Source organism: Lagenorhynchus albirostris, chromosome 12 (assembly GCF_949774975.1).
Source record: "Lagenorhynchus albirostris chromosome 12, mLagAlb1.1, whole genome shotgun sequence".
NCBI lineage: Eukaryota > Metazoa > Chordata > Mammalia > Artiodactyla > Delphinidae > Lagenorhynchus > Lagenorhynchus albirostris.
The window spans coordinates 36,117,317-36,129,285 of record NC_083106.1 but is presented as its reverse complement, the minus strand read 5'-3'; the positions used below and the strand labels follow the sequence as shown (position 1 = coordinate 36,129,285).

Genomic DNA, 11,969 nt, shown 5'->3' with positions numbered 1-11,969 from the left:
AGATAGAAGAGGATACAATCTAGGGTACAAGATGAAAGATTGGTCTTAGGAATATGGAGCATTCATCCATAAAACATGAGGAAGGGAGAATATATGGTGACTAATTAACGGCAGTTGTGGTCGTGGGAGATTGTGGAGCTCTCTTCTGATTGCCTCTATTTTCTCACTGAAATAGGAAGTGAAGTCTAGACTGGGTTATGTTGTAGTAATACGCAACCTCTGTATCTGAGGGGTTTAACACGTCAAAGGTTTACTTCTCTCTGATGCTAAATGTCTATTGCTGGGAAATTAGCAAGCCTGTTTGCACTCTACCAGACCAATGACTTATTTCAAAGCCTTGTTGGCCAACCACTAACATCGGGGGACTTGGAACCCACTTGTTTCCCTAGAAGGGGGTGCCAGTTTGAAGCAATGGGCAGGGAAAACAATTTGTATCGCTTACTGAGTCAACTAGAAGAAAAGGTGAAATCAGAAGGCTCTCATTAGAGGGATTCATCCCTTGGGTTTAATATACACTTCTGGGGAATATGGAAATCTCCTGAAATTGTGTTGCATTTGAGGGCTTTTCTGTTTATCAGATCCCTAAACAGGCCTGTGACCAGAATGGGGGCAAAATCTGCTGCTATTGAGAAAGCTGCTTCAATATGCAGCTGTGGGGTAGTCCACAAAGCTCTGGTCTTGGTGTTCTAATACAAAAAGCTATCACTGCTTAAGCCTCCACTAAGTGAGATATATTGTCACACATCTCTCCTCATTTTAATTCACCCAACATTTCTCCAAGATAGTAATCGGACATTTCCAAGAGAAAACTGAGTGGCACAGAAGCTGAAGAACTGGCCTGACTTTTCTTTCTTTCTTTTTTTTTAACTTTTTATTTTATATTGGAGTATAGTTGATTAACAATGTTGTGATAGTTTCAGGTGTACAGCAAAGTGATTCAGTTACACATAATTCATGTATCTATTCTAAGTTTTCACAGCCAGTGAACAGGGCCGCCAGAATTGAAGCTCTGGCCTGTCTTCCTCCAAATCTTCCTTTCCATGACACCCTGCTGCTTCCTAGCTAACTGGCTGTGAGTACCACATCTTATCACTGTGGAAATTAAATGAGATCCTGTGTATAAAATAGATTTCGTATACTGTCATTTAGGTAAAGTATTGGGCAAGAGAACAGATAGCAATGGATTGATCTGAGAAAATTTGCCCAGAAAACATTTATAAAAATGCTTTTAGGAACTGATGAAAGAACAGAGACCATGTCTGACCGAAACCTACTTTCTTTTCTTTTTTTCCTTTAGACACCCAAGGAAGAAATGATGCTTCTGCCTGCTATATCTTCATTGACAAAAAGGTTAATAGTTGGTTTATATCAGCGACTCTCAATCTCGGGGTGACTTTGCCCCAAAGGAACATGTGGCAATGTTTGGAGACATGTCTGGTTGTCACAAAGCAGGGGAGTGTGCATCTAAAAGGCAGATGTCAGGGCTGCTAATAAAATTCCCACAAAGTACACAACAACCTGCCACAACAAAGAATTATCCGGCACAAATGTCACTAATGTTGCAGTTAAGAAGCTGTAGTCTATAGGTCCAAAATGAAAATGCTTAAAATTAAACTCCTCGGGGCTTCCCTGGTGGCGCAGTGGTTGAGAGTCCGCCTGCCAATGCAGGGGACGTGGGTTCGTGCCCCGGTCTGGGAAGATCCCACATGCCGCGGAGCGGCTGGGCCCGTGAGCCATGGCCGCTGAGCCTGCGCGTCCGGAGCCTGTGCTCCGCAACGGGAGAGGCCACAACAGTGAGAGGCCCGCGTACAGCAAAAAAAAAAAAAAAAAAAAAAAATTAAACTCCTCGTATTGTTGATGAATTATAATTGGTGAAAATGGATGTTACATTTATATTAAAATGAGTGAGGAAATAAAATAAACACAATTTTCACATGTAACCCCTTTTTAAAGTAGTGTAGAAAGGCTCTGGAGGTTGGCCACAGAGACTCTGGAAAGATGAGGGGAATTCGAGGAAGGCTTTGATCAGTTATGTTACTAGGTTAAGCAGAGCAATTCAGCTCCCCGAAGAAAAATGTAGGATAGTAAGTCTAAGAGTGGGGGAATATTACAAAAGGAATATTTGCTCAAGGGAAAGAGATTAGGTTTTGTTCTCTTTTGCCACTTTTCTTGCTGGTGGTGCAGTATTGCAGTGCAGCAAAAAAGTCAGAGTGGGCACCAGTCCCGCATAAAACCAGCCATGAACGACAGAGGTAAGGGAGGGCTTTCTGCTCAGATGAGCAGCTGTAGAGTGCACCCTGTCTGTGGTGGCTGAGGGTGGTGGCAGAGACATTGCCAAGAAAGATGTGCCTTCTTAACAGTTAACCTTAAGCTGAGCAAGAATGGTTTGGCTCCAAGATAATTGCCACTAATAGGTGTGTTAGAGTCACCCCTGGACACATCTGGATTACAGAGTGGAGGGGTTCTGCATGTATAAAGACAACATTACTGTTTTGTTTTAAATTATTATCTGAGTTAATAATCCCTTACACCAGTTTTCTGGCAAGCTCCCAAATCTTCTCCACTGATGCGCACCTTCAGTGACTAAAGTGTTTCATAATTGTACAAGAATCTTCAGCTGCTCTATCACTCCATCCTTATCAGATGGAACAGACTGGAACTATTATCCCTCTAGAGTGACTGAAGTTACAGTTTGCCCCTGTCCATCAGCATGCGTCATCAGGAATAGGGCAGGGTTCCAGGTGAATTTCACAGAGGTCCTTGTGCCAGCCACTGTTTCGGAAGCTGTTACACGGTGACCTTTCAGGTGTCTTAGACCAGGTAGCAGAATCCTTCTCCGCACACAGAAAAAGAAATGATACTATCGTACGTACTCAGCAGTAGCATTTTCCTGTTAAATAAAGAAAAATAGTTACTCCTGTAAAACAGCAGCCAAGTTAAGTAATATAGAGAATAAATTATATTAAAAGAAAAGCAATTCTGATAATATGCAGCTTTCAACAATTTGTAAATTTTTTTTTAACTTCTAACTAAAAGAAATACTATTGTTCTAGCACATTCCTAACTGTTAAAGAGTAAACCTATATGCTTTGTAGCAACACCTCAGTTATCCCAGAGGCCAAAATTCTAGTAATCTTATACATCTGGAGTGGCAAGGAACCCAGAGGATTAAAGGGGGGACGCGGGGAATTTTTAAAGTGTGTCTAACGGGAAAAAGAAGAAAAACAACCAGGGCATCCAGCTTTGAGCCATTGAAGCGAAACCTGATTGGATTGGGTCCAGGATGGCACTTAATGGTCTCTTGGTTTAATGTTCAGAAAGAATAGAGATACTTCAGTGCCTTTTAAGAGTCATAAAAGGCAAACCACAGCAACACTCAGGCCAGGAAGTAGAGAGGAAGTCTGATGGAAGAGGGAAGAAAACAAGCGAGGGAACAGCAAACAACAAAGGCAGCAAGTGGTGAATATTACAAGTGGTGGCAACGAACATTGACTCTAGGAAAGCAATTAGATACAAGGACAGATACTAAAACTGAAGGGTTTGGCCTCACTAACAGCACAGGACAGTCAGGTGGTCTTGCATGGCGTTGTGAGAGGGTATCAGGAAGTGAGTACAAGGAGTATTCGGATGGCAGTGGTAATACCTTTCTTTAAAGAACACCTCATTTGTGCCAGACACTTCACTAGGAGTTCTGCCATATTATTCAAATTTGTACCATCCTTCAGAGTATCGTTATCTGCTTTCTGTAGGTGAGGAAACAGGCTCAGAAAGGTTAAATAATTTGCCCAAGATCGTACACCTATTAAGTTGCTGTGTCAGGACTAAAACTTTATAGCACCACGGCTCATGTATTTTCTAGTATCCATACCGCCTCCTAGGACTTTCTAGAATGGCAGTGTGGGAATCCTGGCAGCCATCGAGTTCTCCTGTGTGGGGAGATCATTTCACACAGAGAGAGAGGCTGTGTCAGAATATGCCATCATTATGTAAATACTGAAGTGGCTATATTGCCAAGGAATCGTATTTCAGAGCTTGGAAGGGGATACGGAACAGAAAGGTTCTTCTAGGTAAAGTGCATCTCAAGCTTTCTCTAGGGACAAATCAGGTTCTGCATGTGTCTTTGGTTCAACTTAATTGAAATGGTAATTTTTGAGCTTACAAATTAGGTCAGGTTTCTTTTCTGGTGGTTGCCCCTGCCATTTCAAAGTAGGACTTGACCTCAGAAGGTGCGAAAATCAAATGGCAAACCATGAAGCCACAGAAGAATTCTTTAACTGTTTGGAAGTACATTTCTGAGCTCAGGGAATATTTTCCAGGCAGTTTTGTCATGATGGTGATACTAGACAGAAAGGCTCCTGGGGGTAGACACTCTGTCTGATCCATCTTTTATCCTCAGAACCTAGCGTGACATTCCCCTAGATGTGGTGACAAGAAGATGGTGATGGTGGTGGTGGAGGTGTAAAAAGGAGAGGCCCTTCAGGGATGGAATCACCTTGCCCGAAGGCCTGAAAATCGTGGTGAGATTTGTAGAATAGCCCAAGCCAGGAGCTCAAAAATGTTAATTTAATGAACAAAATCAGTCTATCTGGGAGATGTCTTCCAACTTCTACCAGAAGAGATGCCATTGGTCCAAAAGCCATGGCATTTCTATAAAGCAAGGGCATTCAGAATTGGGACACATGTGTTCCCCTCTTCTTCCATGCCCACGTGAGGCTGGGTGGCAGGGTGTTGGGGGAGGAGGCATATCAAACTGCCGGGATGGTCCTTCCTGTCTCTGAGGCCAGGGCCCATCTAGGGCCAGAGAGACAGCAGCAGCAACATCTGTCCTGCTCTAACTTTCTGTTTCTGCCTATTCTCTCTTCATCTGAGCTTTTAAACTGCCTTTAAAACCGGAGCAGCAATGGGCGTGTATATGCCTTCAGCTGTTTCTAATTCTCTCCCAGGCCCGCTCTCTCCAAATAAATGACACATTGTAGAAGGTGTTTTACAGCCTGACTTGTTAATAGAACCAGACTGCTCTGTGACAAATCCTAACACAGCAGTCAAGGGTAAAAGACAAAATCACAAAATATCTGAGTTAGATAAACAGAGTCATCTGTAAAAGAAGGAGCTGAACCTTCTAATTTTTAAAGTGCCTTCTAATTCTAAAATTCTAAACTTTAAAAAAGATTTCCTTACAGTTGAAGGGTACGCTGCTTTATACTTGGGCTATTGGATTTTTCTTTTATCGGTGGAGTTAGTTTGTCTTCATAGATCCTACTGTGAACAAGTGAATAAATAATATAAAGTTAATCGAATCTGCTTATTTTCTCTTTCCCAGGGACTCGGGACTGAATGTCTGTAGAGCACTGTAAAACTCCTCACGTAACATCATTGTGTTTAAAAGATTATAATTTTGAGTAAGTAACTGCAGGAGGCACTATCATGATAGATAAAACATTCTTCCTTAAACGTTCATAATTTTATGAACTTAATTTTGATAAACTTATTAAAAAAAAGTATTTTCTTCCTTCCTTGCAGATGGGGAAATGGTGATCAAGACCACAGCTTAACTTGCAAATGTCAAGAATCTCATCATCCTTTGTTACTTTGTGATTGATTAATATGTTGACTTGTTGCTAATGAGCTAATTTATAAGCCCAGAGAGGCTCTAACTATTAATGTAGAAGTAACAAGCGAACAACAAAGTGCTGCTGAGCAGGTCTGTGAGCACAGCGCTGTGCACAGCCCAACTCAGGACGGGTGAGAGAGAGGAATGCACAAGCGGTACATCCCCACCTTCTCAAAAGAGACAAGAGGAATAAACGGGAGGCCCCTTTGGCAATTATTAATATTTCCCCACCGCTTACGAAGTCGCTGCATGTAATATTAAGAGACCACCACTAAGTGGCACTGTCTCACCAGTGTTCTCTTTTATCAGCATGATGAAGCCACCGTCACCTTTGGATGGTGGAATACATTTATTGTCCTGTGTTTGCTGATTTGGTTTTAGCAAACTCTTTCTGCTCTCATCATGCTTCTCTGGCTTTTTCTATATCCTTTCTTCTGTTTTCCTTTAGTTCTTGGGAATCTGGGCCAATGATAGGCATAGAAATGGTGGCCACCATGGTGATAATAATCGTATTAGACAACTTAAAGGAGAGAAACACTGATTGTGACCTTTTATTGAAGTCTTATTATGTGTTAAGGGCTTTCCAGGTATTACTACCAAGATTCATGAGGACTCTGCAAGGTTGCCTTCATTTTATGAGCAAAGAAACCAAGGTTCAGAGAATTGAAGCAACTTTCCCAAGGATACCCAACAAGTAGGTGATAGAAGCATAATGTGAGTCCCAGTGCTTGTAACGTTAAGGCACTAATGATCTTTGGACCATTCATGGAACTTAAACATCGGGTACAGTGAGAAAAACAGGAAGAGGCTAGGCTTCACGAAGTTCATAACCTAAAAGAGGAAATAGGGTAAATGAACCAAGTTATTTATAACATAATTTTTTAAAATAATGACTTATTTATAAGTTCATAAGGTTTATAAAGGGTCTAAGATTACTGGGGACGCTTACTAGGAACAGAGTCAAGAAGACATCCTGAAATCGACTCTTCTCTTGGAGTTGAAATTTTTTGTAAGGGACATAGTTCTGAAGACGAGAGTAGGGGGGGCAGGATAAAAAGCAGATATTCTTGGATTTATCCCTCAAACTCATGAATCCTTCTGTTCATAATTTTGTTTCATGACACTTTCATTTGCTCTGTGTCCTTTGAGGCAATGTCTCAGCTAGAGCTCTAGTCATAGGGGAGGGAGACCTAAGTAAAATATTTCAAGGGCTAAAAGGCTCAACTCTCCCAGATTATTTATCCCACAGAACTGTATGAACAGAAAAAGCCAGGAATCTCATAGTGCTAAAACAAACTAACGTTTATTTGCTGTGGGCTGGACATCCCACGTGGTGCCTCGCACGCATCACTGTACTCTATCTTTTATTTATTTTTTATTGAAGTGTAGTTGATTTACAATACAGTGTTGTGTTAGTTTCAGGCGTACAGCAAGTGATTCAGTTATATATATATATATATACATATATATATATTCTTTTTCATATTCTTTTCCATTATGGTTTATTACAGGATATTGAATGTAGTTCCCTGTGCTATACAGTAGGACCTTGTTGTTTATCTATTTTATATATAGTGTGTGTATCTGCTAATCCCAAACTCCTAACTTATCCCTCCCCCACCCCCTTTCCCCTTTGGTAACCATAAGTTTGTTTTCTATGTCTGAGTCTGTCTTGTAAATAAGTTCCTTTGTGTCATATTTTATATTTCACATATAAATGATATCATATAATATTTGTCTTTCTCTTTCTGACTTACTTCACTTAGTATGGTAATCTCTCGGTCCATCCATGTTGCTGCAAATGGCATTATTTCGTTCTTTTTTATGGCTGAGTAATATTCCATTATATATATATCTCGCATCTTCTTTATCCATTCCTCTGTCCATGGACATCTAGGTTGCTTCAATGTCTTGGCTGTTGTAAGTAGTGCTGCTATGAACATTAAGGTGCATGTATCTTTTCAGGGATTGAACCTGGGCCCTCCGCAGTGAAAGTGCCTGGTCCTAACCACGGGACTGCGGGGGAATTCCCTACCTTTTCGAATTAAAATTTTCTCCAGATAATTTGCCTAGGAGTGGGATTGCAGGATCACATGGTAGCTCTATGTTTAGTTTTTTAAGGAACCTCCATACTGTTCTCCATAGTGGCAGCACCAATTTACATTCCCTCAGGATGTCGGGCTTAGGCAGGTTTAGTAACTCACCAGAGGGCACACAGCTAGGAAGTAGTGAAGTTAGGATTCCATCCAAATTGGCAGATCAAAGAGCCCAGATTTTAACCTTTAAACATATGACTTCCACTTCACATGCTACATGGCAGCAAGCAAATGCTCTGACCATTATAATACTAACTTAACTTTTTTTTTTTTTTTTTTTTTTTTGCGGTACACGGGACTCTCACTGTTGTGGCCTCTCCCGTTGCGGAGCACAGGCTCCGGACGCGCAGGCTCTGCGGCCATGGCTCACGGGCCCAACTGCTCCGTGGCATGTGGGATCTTCCCGGACTGGGGCACGAACCCGTGTCCCCTGCATCGGCAGGCGGACTCTCAACCACTGCGCCACCAGGGAAGCCCCTAACTTAACTTTGATTTATAAGTTTCAAAGAACGTTCAACTATATTATTGACCTTGTTGCTAACAACAATTCAATGAGAAAGGCAGCATAGATTTTCTTACCACTCCTTCCCCTCCAACCCCCTGTCCCTGCGAACAACACACATGCCTCCACCAGGAGAGTTTTTTGGGGGTTAATTCACAGAGCTGCTAAGTGTCAGACACTGGACTTGAACCTAAAGTTCTCATCCTTTGCTCCTTGCCTTTCTTCTGCAGTAGCAACACCCCTTTATAGTAAATCATATATTATAAGGTAAATTTCCCTCCATTGGCACTCAGAATACGCTAGCTCCAAAAATCTCTGTTAAACGTCAAGCATGCTATTTAGGAAAAGCTGTATTAACATCAAATAATACATGCAGGTATATATTTTAAATCCCTTAAAACTCCTGAGAAAGGAAGAAGAACCTAAAATGCTTTTTTCAAAAATTTTACATGAATGATTTTAGAGGCATAGGCAGTGATTAATATAATTCAATTTAGAATCAACATCCGTGGTTTTTTATGTGTTGTGAATAGAGAGATTTGTACTTTATCAGCACAAACAGAACATGATAAAGTTATAAAGATAAAATGCATATGACCTAAGATATCACAATTAGTTTCGATACAGTCCCAGTCTTTCCAGTTACCCTCTAAACTGCAAAATTCTGGGAACCCAAGACAGGGGAATGTGGCCCAAAGGGGAGGGCCCGAGGGTAGTAGTCAACAGGTGCGGGGTCAACAGGGGAGGTATATGCCATCACTGGTCTACTCTAGACCTCACCTTCTGCACCTGTAACAAGAGGAGCCTAGAAGACCTGTGAGATACCTAAAATGCTAAGAAAGAATTCTTAATCTGAATAAAGTCTGGAGACTTGTTTTATTCAGTAGAAAATCCAAGATTTTAAAGAATGGTGCAGACTGAGAAATAGATTAAGAATTACTGTCTTTTAAAAGTGAATTCATAGATGGTGAATAATAATTTTAGAGCCCAGAGACACTCTCGCTAAAACAGTCATGAGGTACAATCTCAGGTACTTTTACCATTGTTGGTCCAAAAGGTAATTGAATGCTGTGCAAGGAGAAAATGCGAGCGATCCCTGATTCACTCTTCTGGCGGACGGTTCCTCCGACTCTGGCCCACAGAAAGGCCACCTTGGTTTGCTCTTGAGAGGTGGCGCTCTTCACCAAAAGATCATCACAGCAAATCTTATGGTTGGGCACGAGGCTTCCACTTTATTAAGTCTTTTTAATGGACCACAGTTGTTCAGTGTAAATCAATGTGGGATGCATGGATATCAAAGCGATTATCAAGGTGCCACATTTCCTGAGATGATAAACTTCATTCAGAATTAAAAGAAGAAGGAGGAGAAGAAAAAGAAGAGGAAGGAGGAGGAAAGGAAGAATAGGAGAAGGGAAGGGAAAATCTTAAAAGACGTCCAATGTTTCAAGAAGCGTTGAAATTCTCTTGTGGGCCATTCTTAAGTTAATTTGGAAATTTGGGTTCCAAATTAGTGTGACAAAGAGATGGGTTTAGAAGCCTTTGGTTCTGTAGGAAGAAGGAACTGGGTTTTTAGGACCTATCAACCACAGCTCTAGACTAATATGTATCAGCATTCAAATGGTGCTCTAGTGGAGAAGACCATGTCCACAGAGAGTTTCAAAGGTACAAGTATTATTCTTAGTAAAAAAAAAAAAAAAAACTTTAGTATCATGAATAGAAATTAAAAACTTAGGGTTTAATAAACTGTGGCTCAAACTGAACAAAACTCCCAGAAAGCAGAGCACAAGGATTTGGTTCCTGGCTTAAACTGATGATATTACAGGATGCATCTTTTAATACCCTTCCAAAAATGAATCTGTTCATGGTCATGAAGTAGAAAGTGTTGGAGCTTTTCCTTGGCCAGGGGCTAATGGGCTGCCACTGTTTTCGCCTCATAAACCGGGTCAACCCCCCAGCTTACATAACAGTATCCACAGTTTATGTTTGAACTCCTCCGAAGATGGAGAGCTCACTGTCTGTCATAGCCCACCTTGGACAGTGCTTCTTATTAGATCATTCCACTTATATTAAGGTGAAATTTGCTTCCCTGAAGTTTTGTTTTTATTCATCCACAAAATAATACTTTGAAAAGCATTTTTGAGCATCTGCCACGTGTCAGGCTCTGTTGGGCTTTAGGAGTAAAAAGATAAGAGAATTACGTATAGTTCAACTGATTTGGCAAAATTTATAGTCCAGGTTGATCCATCTCAATTTCTTCCATCCTAACCCTCCTAAGAAATAGGTCCAACGCTCAGGATAACAATGGCATTCTACTGCAGACGCATTAGCATCTCAGCAGAGATGTAAACTGAAGATGACCTTAACTGTCTCTACTCACCACCACCACTCCCCCTGAAGAATCACTGCTGTGATGGTTCTGTATTCCTAGAGAAGTCCAATCCTATGTCAACAGGGTGGTAGGTCAAATATCTGAAGACAACTGTCATACATCCTTCTCTCTACCCCAATCAATTCTTCCTTCAGCTAAACACGCTACAGAATTCAAAATATGATTATTATCTTTCTGAAGCAAAGATTGTATCCAAAAAAAAAAAAAGCTGCTGATCATATCTGTAAATGTATCCATAACTGTGGTAAGTGGAAGTGAACCCATCAGGCCAAACCAATAGCTGAACAGAAGCAGAGATGTTGAGCAGGGAGAACCCTGAGCTATATGCAGTGCCCTGTGGGTGTGGCTTTTCTACTAGAACATAGTCTACAGTGACCAGCTCAGAAGTGTGGAGGACATGGAGTTGAAAACGGGGAGATGGATGTAGTCACTGCCCCATCTTCTTGTCTTCCTTCGTTCTAAGGCACAACAAATTGTTCCTTGATGGGGGTTAGAAAGGAGATAGAAGAAAGATTGGCGAAACCTAAAATTTAAAGAGAGAGGAAGAAGAAGAAAAGACAGGCTAAGATAAAAATTGTTCCAGCTTGTACAGCCGGGATGTTTATAATGTAAAGAGACAACAGCTGCCTTAAAGGGTTAGCACTCACTGCCTGATTAACATCTTTTGATCTTTTTTTTTTTTTTTTTGCGGCACGCGGGCCTCTCACTTGTTGCGGCCTCTCCCATTGCAGAGCACAGGCTCCGGACGCGCAGGCTCAGCGGCCATGGCTCACAGGCCCAGCCGCTCTGTGGCATGTGGGATCTTGCCGGACCGGGGCACGAACCCATGTCCCCTGCATCGGCAGGCGGACTCTCAACCACTGCGCCACCAGGGAAGCCCCCATCATTTGATCTTTTGCTATTGAAAAGACCCTGTGTATTTTCAAAGGCAGTGGACTTCTTAAACAAAACCAGGGGGTCTGGGTTAGCAGAAAGCTGTTAGAAAACAACTCATCTTTTGTTTAGTAATCTTTTTGTCCTACCTGCTTCATAATCTTCAGTTTCCTTCTCTCTGTTATTGGGGGCTGCATCTAAATCTGAAAACTGGGGCTCTGGGACATGTGATTTGTCAAAAACAAACATAAAAATCCTTATGACCTAAATTGGTCAGATCAGATTTTTCCCATGAATATCATCATAGAGGAGCTTCTTTTTCTGTTTTCTTCTGAGTTTATTTTTTAATCCTTTACTCTCCATCTCCAAAAATCCCTGTGAATTTCAGTGGGAGAGATTAGCACATCATTACAGCATAGCAGTTTCAGGATTTACTTTCTGTCTCGTTTATCTGCGTTCTTTTTGCGAGTTTCCAGTGAGCTTGGTACCCCTACTGAA

The 11,969-nt window shown here is 41.4% G+C and overlaps 1 protein-coding gene across 1 annotated transcript in view; it reads left to right on the top strand.

Moving 5' to 3' along the window:
* Positions 1-1,331, top strand: part of TPD52L1 (TPD52 like 1) — a 126,241-nt gene extending 124,910 nt beyond the window's left edge. Inside the window, exon 5 of the mRNA XM_060168135.1 lies at positions 1,298-1,331. Within this exon, the coding sequence (XP_060024118.1) occupies positions 1,298-1,316 (19 nt within the window). The 3' untranslated portion in view covers positions 1,317-1,331. The remainder of the gene's footprint in view (positions 1-1,297) is intronic.
* The last annotated feature ends 10,638 nt before the right edge of the window (positions 1,332-11,969 follow it).